Below are 11599 nucleotides of genomic sequence, written 5' to 3' on the forward strand. Positions count from 1 at the left end.
CAGAAGGTTTTGCTTCTGGTCTGTGTTGAAGGCCAAGCTGGGCAGGATGGAGCTGTGCACCGGCTTGCTGGAGCCAGCAAGTGCCTGCTCGTACAGACGCCCCTGGGAGGGGCAGTGCAGGAAGGGAGAGGGCAGAGGGGCACAGCCACCCTCTCCCCACGGCCTTGGTCTGGGGGCTGTGCTGGCTTTGCTTCCAGGTCTGAAGGGGAGGTAAATGTGTTAAGGAAGGAGTCAGAGGCCACTTTCCCCATCTTCACCCTGGGGCAAGTAAAGCAGGGAGCTGTGCAAGGGCAGGGTGGAGAGGAAAGGTGCTTCTGTGGCTGGCTTTGATAGCAGTCCTTCACTAGCTCATTAGCCCTTCATCTCTGCACCACTGACCCCTTTGCAAAGCAGGTGAGTGCTAGCACCTGAGCTGTAGAACTGGCTGCAGACCACAGGAAGACGATGATGATGGTCATGCAGATTGGGTGCGCTAAGACTCAACCTGCCTCTGAGGGCTGTCAGTCAGCTGGGCTATAAATCACAGTGTTAATTGGATGGGAACAGGTGGAGAAAAGGCAGTGCCCTGCCCAGGAAGGTGACTGTGGGGGTGAGGAGGCTTCCTGGGTCCTTCCTGACCTCATTCCCTGTGCAAGGGAGCACCCCCGGCAGAGCTGTGGGGGGACGGGGCAGCTCTGGGGGGCAAACAGGAGGGCAGTGCAAAGCCTGCACTCAGCAGGACTGCCTGGAGGAGGCTGGGGCTGACCTCCCCGGGGCGGGTGCGGGGGGGAGCTCTGTGTGTGCTCGTTGCACGCTGGTGGGGGCCCAGGAGCAGCTGAGGGGGCCCAGGCTGGCAGGGTGGTGACGGTCGGGGTGGGGGGCCGTGCCTGGGTGAAGCCCTTGTTCCCAGGCGCCAGCGACTGACTGATGGCTTCTCTCTCCGTCTCTCTAGTGAGGATGCGGCAGAGGCAATAGCTGTCGAGTCCCAGAGCCAGCCCAAGTCTCCGCTGGAAAAGTTCATGGTCCGGCTGTGCACGCACCACCAGAAGCAGTTCATCCGCGTCCTCAACGACATTTACACTGAAGTGCAGCCCGGCCTGGACGGCCAGCCGGGCCCCGCGCCCGACGGCATGGACGCCTCCACCTGCAGCTCTGGCTGCAGCCAGCTTCGAAGCCCTGACGCTGCAGAGAAGGGCGCCGCCTGTCCTGAATCGAAGCCCCCTTCCTCCTCCGACGCCCCACAGGACCCTCCGAGCCACCTGCACGGGGCCGGCCATGCGGACAGGACGGAGACCTCAGCTGCTGCTTCCAAAAGAGACTGTTCCGAGCAACCCAGCTCAGCCAGCCCAAAGGAAAGCCCTGCTCACGGATACCTCACCACATCCAACTCTTCCTCACTGCACTTCCACCCCGCTGCCAAGGGCCTGGAGGGCCCGCCCGTGGGGCACGAGCCTGAGCCGGGCGCCTGGAGAGGCGAGGACAAGGACCCGCTCCCGGGCAAGGCCCTGGGCTGGGCAGCCAGCGTGAATGGGAGCGAGGACAGCTTGGAGGGCTGCCTGGTGTCCCCCAGGAACTCCTCCTTCCGAGCCTTCCCCGAGGAGGCGTGGGACCCGGGGTTCTCGGCCCGGCGCGCCGACAAGGAGAACGCGCTGCAGTGCGGCTCCAAGGCCTCGCTGCACCCAGACCTGGAGCCCGGTGAGCACGACGCCAGACCGAAGCCGGACCACCACCTGCACGGCGGCGGCAAGGCGAAGGCCGGCTACCACTTACACCCCGGAGACAAACCTCCCCTGGAGAGCACCCGCGATGCCTGGCTGCCCACCAGCAAGGCCTCCCACGGGCACGCCCGGGCCAAGGCCCCCCCTGCCTCCATCAAGACATCCCGGAAGAGCAAGCGGGCCTCGGGGCTGCGCATCAACGACTACGACAACCAGTGCGACGTGGTCTACATCAGCCAGCCCATCACTGAGTGCCGCTTCGAGAGCCAGCGGGCCGCGGCGCCCCGCAAGACCGCGCGCAAGAGCACGCGGGGCTACTACTTCAACGGGGAGTGCTGCGAGCTGCCCACCGTGCGCACGCTTGCCAAGAGTGCCCGCGCTGCCGAGGACCGGGGCGGCAGCACCGCCCTGAGAGCAGACGCCTTGGCCAGCGCGAAGCAGCCCGCCGCCGCGGCGGGGAAGGATGGGGACAAGCGGGTCTCCCTGAGGCTCCTGGCCAAGGGGACCTTGCCAGGCAGAGAGACCAAGGAGAGAGCAGATGAAAGCGAGCCCCGTGAGACCCACACGCTGAAGGGGAGAGAAGTGGCAAGTGCCGAGCCGGCGCCGGTGCCCCCAGCAGTGCCGGGCTCCGAGTGCGCAGAGACCCCCAGCTCACCGCTGCTCGCCAATGGCACCTCTCCCGCCCCGAGCTGCGAGGAGGAGACGTGGCAGGCGCCGATCGGGGGGGACGGGGACGCTCCCTCACCTGCCAGCGCTGGCTCCTGCGGGGACGTGGGGTCCGAAGTGGCCAGCAGCAGCATGGCAGGGGTCTCCGCTCTTCTCCCCGTCTCGGTAGCTGCTCGCAGCGAGGCAGGTTCACCGTGCTCTGAAGCACAGGCTACTGCAGAGCCCCCCGTCAGCGGGGACCCGGAGCCCCCACCCCCACTGCCTGCCTCTGCGCAGCCAGCATCGCCCTCCAGCACGGACCCCGAGCCCCCTGCCAGGGGGGACGTGGGGCCCTCCACAGAGCTTCCTCCAGAGCCCCCCGCTGCTGCGGACCAGGAGCTTCCAGCTGAGCCTCCGGCCAGCCCAGCGGCAGAGCCCCCCGAAGCCCCCGCTGCCAGCGGGGGCTGCGAGTCCCCCGTGCAGCCCGCGGCCAGCCCGGCGCCGGAGCGCTCCCCTTCTCCGCCGCCCGGAGCCGGGAGCGAGGGCGATGCTGCTGCCCTGGAAGCCGCCGTCCCTGGGGCACCGGGGGAGGCCGAGCCAGGCCCCGCAGACCTCGGGGAGAGCCCGGAAGGGGAGCCAGCGCCAGGCGAGAGCCAGCCGGGTAAGGACACCATCCCAACGCCGCCCAGCCCCGAGGCCTCGGGGGCGGACGTCAGGGAGCCCGTCTCCCCCTGCGAGAGCTCAGACAAGAAGAGGAAGAAAAGCCGGAGGGCCCTCGTGGCCTCCGACCGCTGCCTCCGGAGCCAGCACGCCGCGCCGGGCCCCGAGGGCAGCGCTGAGGCTCCCGGCTCCCTCGCGCCCCTGCAGCTGCCCTGCCTTCAGATCAAGCTTTCCAAGAGTCCCGGGGCAAAGCGCTTCAAGAGGGAGGTGCACCTGGCGGGCGCGGCGCCCGTGCACTTCCCCAACGACTGCTTCCATCCCGCGCTGCTCGAGGGCACCGAGATGGCCGCGGAGCTGCCGGCCGGCAAGGAGAGCGGCGTCACCACTCGCCAGACCTACCGAAGCCTGCTGGCCAAGGAGGCGGCGGCAGCCGAAGGACAAGGGCCCCCGGGGAAGGGAGCCTCCCCCGCCCCAGGCAGCCCCGGCGTCTCTGGAGACATGCTGGAAATCTGCGTGGAGGCCAGTTCGGATAAGCGGAGCGTCCTCCTCCCGAAGGAGAGCGGCCCGGGGGCGGAGGCAGAAGCCAAGCAGCCGGCGGCAGAGCCCCGGGAGGCAGCCGCCGATGCTGGGCAAGACCCCGAGACCTCGGATGCTGGCAAGGGGCAGCTCGGGGATCTGGCCAGCGCCTCGCCTGCTGGCCCCGGCAGCAGGGGCGGAAGCAAGCACGCTCCATCCAAGCCCACAAAGCTGCGCCGGCAGGCCCCGCCTTCGTACAACCTTCGGCACACCCCGGTCCCCAGCGAGGTGGCGAAGAAGAGCGCCCCAGGGAAGGAGGCTGTGCAAGCCAGTCCCTCGCCACCGAGGGCAGCGAGCGGTGCCAGGGCTGAAGAGTTGCTGGAAGGGGACGCGCCGGGAGATGGCAAGCCGCGGTTCGTGGAGTGGTGCTCCGAGGAGGAGAACCAGGAGCTCATTGCCGAGTTCAACACCCACTACCTGAAGGTCCAGAAGGGCTGGATCCAGCTGGAGAGAGAGGTACAGCCGGCCCCCAAAGCCAAGAACCGGGCCGACAAGCTCAAGGAAATCTGGAAGAGCAAGAAGCGGACGCGGAAGAGCCGGGGGCCGCTGGAGGGGCAGAAGCTCTCGCCGGTGCAGATGCTGTTCATGAAGGCGTTCCAGCTCTCCGACATCTGCCGCTGGTTCCTGGAGACGACCGAAACCCGCTCCCTCGTCATCGTCAAGAAGCTGAACACCCGGCTGCCCGGGGAGGTGCCCACCATCAAGCCGCCCCTGCAGAAGTTCCCCATGCCCGGGCCGTACCCCAGCTCCCTGCAAGCCGAGCGCCTGAAAAAGCACCTCAAGAAGTTTCCGGCCACCACGCCTGCCAGGAACAACCCCAAGAACCAGAAGCTGCTGGCCAAGTTGCGGGAAAGCACCGACAGGACGGAGGCCGCAGCAGACGCCAGTCCTGCCCCGGCTCCTCCCGCTGAAGCCCGCTGCGACGCGGCCAGCGAGCCCCGCAGCACGCCGCCCGCCCCCAGCCTGCCCACGCAGGCCAGCACGCGCATCCTGCGCAAGTACTCCCAGCTGCGCGGCAAGCTGCGAGCCCAGCACCGGGCGCTGAAGCCCGAGAAGAAGGGGGACGGGGCCCCGGAGCCCCCCGTCCTGGAGGGCAAGAGCCGGAAGAGCGTGTGCATCAACCCGCTGATGTCCCCCAAGCTGGCCTTGCAGGTCAAAGCCGACGCGTTCCCCAAGCCAGCGCCGGCGTACAGAGCGCTGAAGGGGCGCAAGGCGAAGGGGCAGCCCGCGGACGACACCCCGGCCAAGGCCGACCCGCAGCTGGGCAGGAAGAAGAAGCCGCCGAGCGAGGGCAGCGGTGCCCAGGAGCGGCCTGGCTCCTCCGGCAGAGACCGGCTCCCCGCCAAGAAGGCCAGCAAGGCCAAGCACGTGGAGATGCCCGCCAAGGCGCCCTCCACCAGGAAGCAGGCGGCAGCGGAAAGAAGCAATAAGCTGGAGAAAAAGGGGCTGCCGAAGGAGAAGAGAGCCCTGAAAAGGCCTCTGGCGAAAAGCCGGCTGTCCGCACACAAGGGCAAGGAGAACACCAGCAGACGGGCAGCGCCCGCTCCCGGGCACGAGGGCCTGGCCAGGTCCCCCAAGCAGCTGCCAGCCGGGGAGCCCTCCACCAGGTCCCAGAAGGGGTCCAGCAAGAAGCCCAGCGGGGGGAAAACCCTGACCCGGGCCATGAAGAAGAGCCAGGAGGGCGCCGGGTCCCAGGGCAAGAGAAAGCTGAGGGCGAAAGGGGACTGTTCGCAGAGCAAGCGAACGCGGCTAGACACGAAATAGCCCCGCGCCGTGGCGGCCGCGACCGCGGCAAGAACTGCTGTACAGTAGCAACCCTGTATCCCGCATTAACTAAAGCTGCTTGATAAGCTGTAGCAAGCCTGAACATCCGCAGCAGAAGGAGAACGCCCCGGCTTCAGGCATCGGAGACGCATCTCGGAGGGAGAGGAGCGCGGCCCGCCTCCGCGGCGGGACGGTTCCCGGGGCTTCCACGCGGAACGGGCGGTTTTAGTTCAAAGCACAGTGCCTTATTTATCACTGAAAGAGCCCCCTCCCCCCGCAGTCTGTGCGATAGGAAGGCTTGCATTTTATACTTGATGCACACGCACTTGTTCTGTAGCAGGAAGGAAACCACCTCCACGCACATAAATAGCTTTCGGCCGCCTCTCCGTGGGCCCGCGCGCCCAGCCGCCCGTTGGGGCGTTTCGAGCAAAATCCAAAGCATCGTCCGGCTGCGAGGCAGGGCAGGTGGGTCCTGGGCCACTGGCAGGGGAAGCCTGATGTGGGGAAGGGGCTCCTGGCACAGGGTCTCGGTCAGCAGCTCCGAGGCCAGATCCTTCCTGGCCGCCCGTCTCCTGGGACTCTCCCCCCTCCAGGCTCTGAGGCCAGGCCGTCTGTGGGCTCTGGATGTGGCTGAGGCCAAGTGTCTGCTTTTTGTTCCTAATGAATTCATTTCAGGTTCCTTTTTTAATATGCAGAGGGGCTGGGTGGGTGGTCCTGCTCGTGCCGGGGGTGCTGGAGCATGTTGGAGGGGCTGGCTGTCCCCGGCTGTGCATGCGCTCAGCAGAGCCCGGCACTGTTTAAAGGCCAAGCAATAGTCTCCGCTGGAGGTCTGCGGCAAGCGACAGCAGATCCACGCCGGAAACCCCGTAGCAAGACCCAAAAATGTATTCCCGCTGCAGCCCCTGGACGCAGGCGTTACCCTGGGCACGAGCGTCTGCAAGGTTCGTCGACCCTTGCGGGAACATCTGCAAGGCTCCAGCCCTGCTGGGAGCCTAAAGGTGGGAGGGGTTGAGGCCTCGCTGGGGCTGTTTGCACAAGTCTCCACGGGCCGCCACGCCTGAGATCCAAAGCGCAAAGGGGCCGCGGCCCCCGCCCTTCGTAAATGCTCTCCGTGGAGCTGCCCCGGCTGGCGGTAAATGCCCGCAGGGCTCCGTGTGCACCACCCGGCTCCAAACAGGCCTCCGTGTGCTGCTGCCCAGCCTGTGGGCTGGAGGCGCAGCCTGGGCTGTCATCTCCGCATCTCGTCGTGCCGCCTTGCGCAGAGGACGGGCGGGAGGCCGGAGAGCGTGGCTTGCATCGGATGTTCCCTTCCTCCAGCCCTAGCCCGCGGCTGCAAGGCGGACTGTTCCCCTCGCCTAAAATCATCGGTGTCTGCAAAGCTTTCCCTGCCCTTGGAATCATGCTGGTGTCCGCGGGCTCTGCCTGGGCGGCCCCCTCGAGTCCCTCTGCCGTTAGCTCCGGCTTCGGTGTTTCAGGAGCCCACGAGAGAGCACTAGGAGCGCGCCGGCAGTGGGGGCACGGGAATAATTGCTGATGCAGGACCGGGCTGATTGCTCTCAGCTCTGTATTTACTCTGAACCTTAGGATCTTCCTCCCGTCTGGGCTGTGCTCAGGAAGAAACGGGGTCTTTTCCTGACCCGGGAGGCCCCACTGACCCCCAGTGAAGTCTCCCGCTGATGTGCATGCCCTTGAGAGACTTGGGTGCATGTGAGCCATGTAGTGGTCTCACTCCGAGACCCTGCACCCCCGGGCACGTCCCCCGCGCTGTGCACGCTTCCCTGGAAAGGAGGGTCTGTTCCCAGTGAGGCGTTGCAGCTGCCGGCTGCTGTGCATGGCCCAGTCCAGTTTCTCCCTGCGGCCCGGGGGCACAGCTCTGCGAAAGGAGCCACAGTGGGCTTTCCAGACCTCCAGGCACTGCAGGGCCAAGGCCTGATGCCCCAAGCCAGTGGGGCCGGTCATGCCCCCTGCACATGTCCCCCCAGGCATGGCAGGGTCTGGAAATGCACGAGGAGAATTAAAATCTTCCTCTGTCCCTCCCCAAGGAGCCTGGTGCTCTCGGCCCCCGGCAGGTGCCAGCTCAGGAGCTCGTGCTGCCGCGGGCAGAGCCCCGGGGAAGCCCTGTCTGTCACTGCAGGTTGCACGGCTGTGACCCTCGTGGACGTCTCCGGCCAGGGCTGGGGAGGCGCTCGCTGCACCCCAGGTCTCCCCTCATGGGGAGAGCTCGCGTGACCTGGGCGGGGAGACCTGGAGCTGCCCCGTGCCGCACGCGCAGTGGTAACCGAGTGCATTTTCCGTGGGATGGTGGGTGGGAGCGAGCTGGGGCTCTCGCTTCCCAGGCCAAAAGCCAGACCCGTGGCTTGGTTTGTTTCTTTCTTCGCCCTCTGCCCACTGCTCGTCTCTCCTTGCTAAGCTGCTCCTTGGCCGTGACCTTCCTGGGCCAAGTTCAAGCCTCCTTCCCCTCCCACCCCATCTCCCTTGCCTTGGGCATTACGTGCCCCCCGCTTGCTGTTCCTGGGGCCTGCATGCATCTTGGGGGGCAATGCCATGTCGGCGCCTGCTGCCGCGCCAGGGCTCCCGATGCCAGGACCAGCCTCCAGGTGCCAGGCACGTTTGACACCTGTTTTATCATCACCATTTTGGGGGCCCAGGGCAGGGGGTCTTCATTTTCTAACGCGTTCAGAAGACGCGTGCCTGGGCAGCGCCGGTCTCTCCATCCAGGCTCGGGTGTTTGAGCCTTGTCCCTCCCCTCGCACCATTCCCTTGTTGTTCACGTGGTGGCTCCTTCCCTCGTGCAGCCACGAGCAGCGAGCAACACGTGCCAGCCTGGCACGGGCGCGCTGAGACCCGTGCTGTGGAGCCTGCGGTCCCTTGTCAGGCACGCGTGCGCCCGCTGCTTTGTTCTGGGCTGTGCCCCGGGCAGCACGGGGTGGTGCTGGCCGGGGGGTGCCCGTGCGGAGCCAGGGGTTGGCGTGGGGCACGTTGGCGGGTAGCAATGGTGACGAGCAGCGTGCTTGCCCCATGCTGCGGGCCTCACCCTGCCATCACACGCCTGCGTGTATGTGAGCTCCCAGTCTGCCACGGGCCCCCTCCCCTTCCTCCACGCCTGGCTGCTGCCCGTACCCTCCCTGCACAGCCTGGTGCTCTTGCAACAGAGATCCCTGCAGCTCCCTCATCTGCAGCCCATCCAAATCCCTGCAGCTGGGACCCCGGCTTCCCCGCACCCTGCTCCCGCGGCCGTGGGGCTCAGCAACGTGTCCTCCCCGGCCTCCCTGCTGCCGTCAGCAGCCCTCGGGGGCGGCATGCATGGTGATGGGGGCACGGTTGTCCAGCCCATTTGTACCTGACGCTGGTGCTATTAGGGAATTGCCCCGCCTCAGCTCTCCCGGCAGGGATATGGGCTCGCTGCCCTGCATGTGCCAGTCTCTCCTGGGCCCATCAGCTCATCGGGGAAGGGGGTCGTGTGGGTGCAAAGCTTGGGATGGTGGGCATCCTCTGCTCACACACATCCCAGCTCTGCCACCCTGGTTCGGTCCTGAGCTTGGCACGGCTGCCCCTCTGCTTCCCTGCGGCTGCTGCTCGCCCATCCTCTCCCTTGGTGGCTGTGAAATGGATCCATCTGTTCTAAGATGTTCTCAGGAGGCTTCGCGGGTGTTACGATCGCCCCTCGGCTTCACGGTGTCGTGGGCCCGGCGCAGGTCTGGGCCCCGGTGGCCTGGAGACGTGCCCTCCAGCTGTGCGAGGCGGGCACCCGCCCGGCCTCCCCCCCATCCTGCTGGTGTTGTAGGTGTCTGTGTGTCCGCATCCCAGATCCTCAATGGAAATGTGAATATCTCTGTCTATCTATATATATATCGGTGCCGTGTAATATAGCGTTGAGTTCGCCAGCCACGCGCTGACCTACCTTTTAAGCTGCCGGCGGGATCAGGCATTTTTCGCTCACCACAAACTAATATTGTAAATAGGGTTTTTATATTTATTTCATGTACTTCCTGCAAGCGGGGGGGGGGTGGAGGTGGTCCCTTGCTGCAGGGCGGGCTTGGTGCCCCCCACCCCGCAGGCTGGTGCGCTGCTGGGGACTCCGGGTGGTTGGTTGGGGAGGGGTCTGTGTTCAATATTGCAGTGAAGTTGGAAGCATTAAGTGTTTTTTCTTCACCTCCTTCCTTCCCTCCCCCCCCCCATACAGCCGTAGGCGGACGCTGTTGTGTCGGCCCCAGCCTGCGTGACCCAGGTGCCGGCAGGGGTACAGCACTGCAAGCAATAAGCTTTTTAGGCATTACGTGTCCCCGGGGAGGTTGGGAGGGTTGGGGAGCTCACCTGTGACCCTGGAGCCGTGTCGTGTCTTGGGACACCAGTGGGTCCTTTGCTAGGAGCTGGACAGGCGACAGGCTAGGGCTGGGGAGGGCAAGGGGGACGCTGGCAGTCGGCCGGGCTTTCCCACCGTCTGCCAAAGCCCACGCGGGCATGGGGGTAGCTGCTGCGGCTCTCAGGAAACCCCTCCGCGACTGGCATAGGACAGCAGTGACGGGCACGCTGCCATGCAAGACCCCTTCCCCCCATGCTTTCTGTCCGTAACGCTCTCGGGCAGAGCTGAGCCTCCCTGCGGGCTCCCAGCATGGCTCCGGCCCCACACAGCAGCTCTGCATTCGTAGGGTACATCTAGGAGTTTTAGGGGGCGTTTCTTTTGTATTTATACGTGTGTTTGAGTTTTCCCCTGCCCCAACCCTCTTGGCGCTCGGTGTGTCGCTAGGTCAGCCCCATCCTGACGGTGCACCCCCGCACCCTCCACCCTTGGCCGCGTGCCCAGGACCAGACTCATTGCATTGGCTCAGCTGAGTTACAGGGTGCCCAGCGCCCGCTGTCCCACGGGCCCCTCGCGCCCCGGCCCAGCCCTCTCCTCCTCCCCCCGGGGCATGTCCGTAGCCGTGTCCCCTGGAAGGCGTCTGGCAGCTTTGAACGTCTTCGTTCCTTGTTCATAATCACTGTCCCCCGCCCGAGGCGCTGGGCCCGGGCCCGTAGACGCTGCTCTGAGAAGCCGTCGGGCCGCGCTGCCCTGGCTGGTACTGTACGTCTGAGCCCGGCAACGCGCAGAGGCCGCGTTTCCGTTGCGGGTAGCAGGAGTTGTCGGCGCCTGCCGCAAGGCGTGGGCCGGGCGCGAGGTTGGCATTAGCTGATGTTTACATACCTCACCTGGAGAACCTTGGACCGTGTACATACGGAAAGAATAAAGTTATGTTAAGTTGCTTTAAAACCACCGGTGCGGCTGCGCGTGCCGGGGCGACGGCAGCCGGCCTCTGCACCGCGGCACGGTGGGAGCCCGAGGCCCGTCCGCTCGTGCGGCCAGGACACGGCGTGGTCACGGGTGCAAGGGACCGCAGCAGCCGATGGGTCTCCTCGAGGGTCCCTGCCCCCGGTCGGTTTTCTTTTTGTCCCTCCCTCATTGATCTCTGCCCCGGGGCCTTCCGAAAGGGCCCGACTTTACTGCGGCTTATTAAACATTTCTTTGATATCAGAGCTGGCTCGGCCTGGTCCCTGGGGAGGGGTGGGGTGTGCGCGTGCACGTGTGTGTGCAGAGGAGAGCACGTGTGTGTGTAGCTAGGTGCTCGTGCATGTTTCTGTGGATGCATATGTGTGTGCGCATTAGTGCAAGGAGCAAAAGCGTGCATGTGGCTGGGCACGTGTACGGGGTGGGTGTGTGAGAGAGAGTGCGAGTGCAAAGTCTGCAGGCGGGTCGGTGGCTCAGGGACGACCACAATCACTTCAAGGGCCGTCGTGAGCCCTGGCAGAGATCACCAGGGATCCTGGTTTCCCCTCATAAAAAAATCGCCAATTCTCCGATAAAAGCCCAAACCCGTGATTAAAATGAAAGGCCTCTAAATAGAGAGAGAGGTCTCAGTTGAACACGATGCTTTCTTGATCTATTGACATTTTAAAAGCAATTTGGAAGCCTGCCAGTGCTGCAATCTCTGTAATAAAATAAATTCTACGTACCTGTACAGCTTGGTGTTTGATTTGGGGGTTTTTTAGCATGGAAAATCAGAGCTCCCCATCCCCTTCACTCACAGAGTGCAGGTCTGGTGCCCCTCACCCCTCACCCTCTGCTGAAGGACCCCCCAGCTACCAGGGCCAGGGACCCGGGTCTGCAGCCTCCTGCCCCCCGGGACCAGCGCCTGAGCCCCGGCTTCTGCAGCAAAGTGGGGGGCACGGCACGGCTGCCCTCCTCCAGGGCAGGACAGAGCAGGGCTGCATGGCGGGGCTCC

General features: G+C 65.3%; 1 protein-coding gene across 1 annotated transcript; it reads left to right on the forward strand.

The window, feature by feature from the left end:
* The first annotated feature begins 537 nt into the window (after positions 1 to 537).
* On the forward strand, positions 538 to 10853 carry LOC109324015 (uncharacterized protein C10orf12). Its single transcript, XM_019555735.1, has 2 exons — positions 538 to 577; positions 932 to 10853. The coding sequence occupies exon 2, from the start codon at positions 999 to 1001 to the stop codon at positions 5340 to 5342; it is 4344 nt and encodes a 1447-aa protein (XP_019411280.1). The 5' UTR covers positions 538 to 577; positions 932 to 998; the 3' UTR covers positions 5343 to 10853.
* The last annotated feature ends 746 nt before the right edge of the window (positions 10854 to 11599 follow it).

The sequence above is a fragment of the Crocodylus porosus genome, unplaced genomic scaffold (assembly GCF_001723895.1).
Source record: "Crocodylus porosus isolate Cpor-Errol unplaced genomic scaffold, CroPor_comp1, whole genome shotgun sequence".
NCBI lineage: Eukaryota > Metazoa > Chordata > Crocodylia > Crocodylidae > Crocodylus > Crocodylus porosus.

Bases quoted from the DNA above. Each gene is read 5' to 3' on its own strand.
- LOC109324015 (XM_019555735.1), top strand. From the start codon at position 999: ATGGTCCGGCTGTGCACGCACCACCAGAAGCAGTTCATCCGCGTCCTC.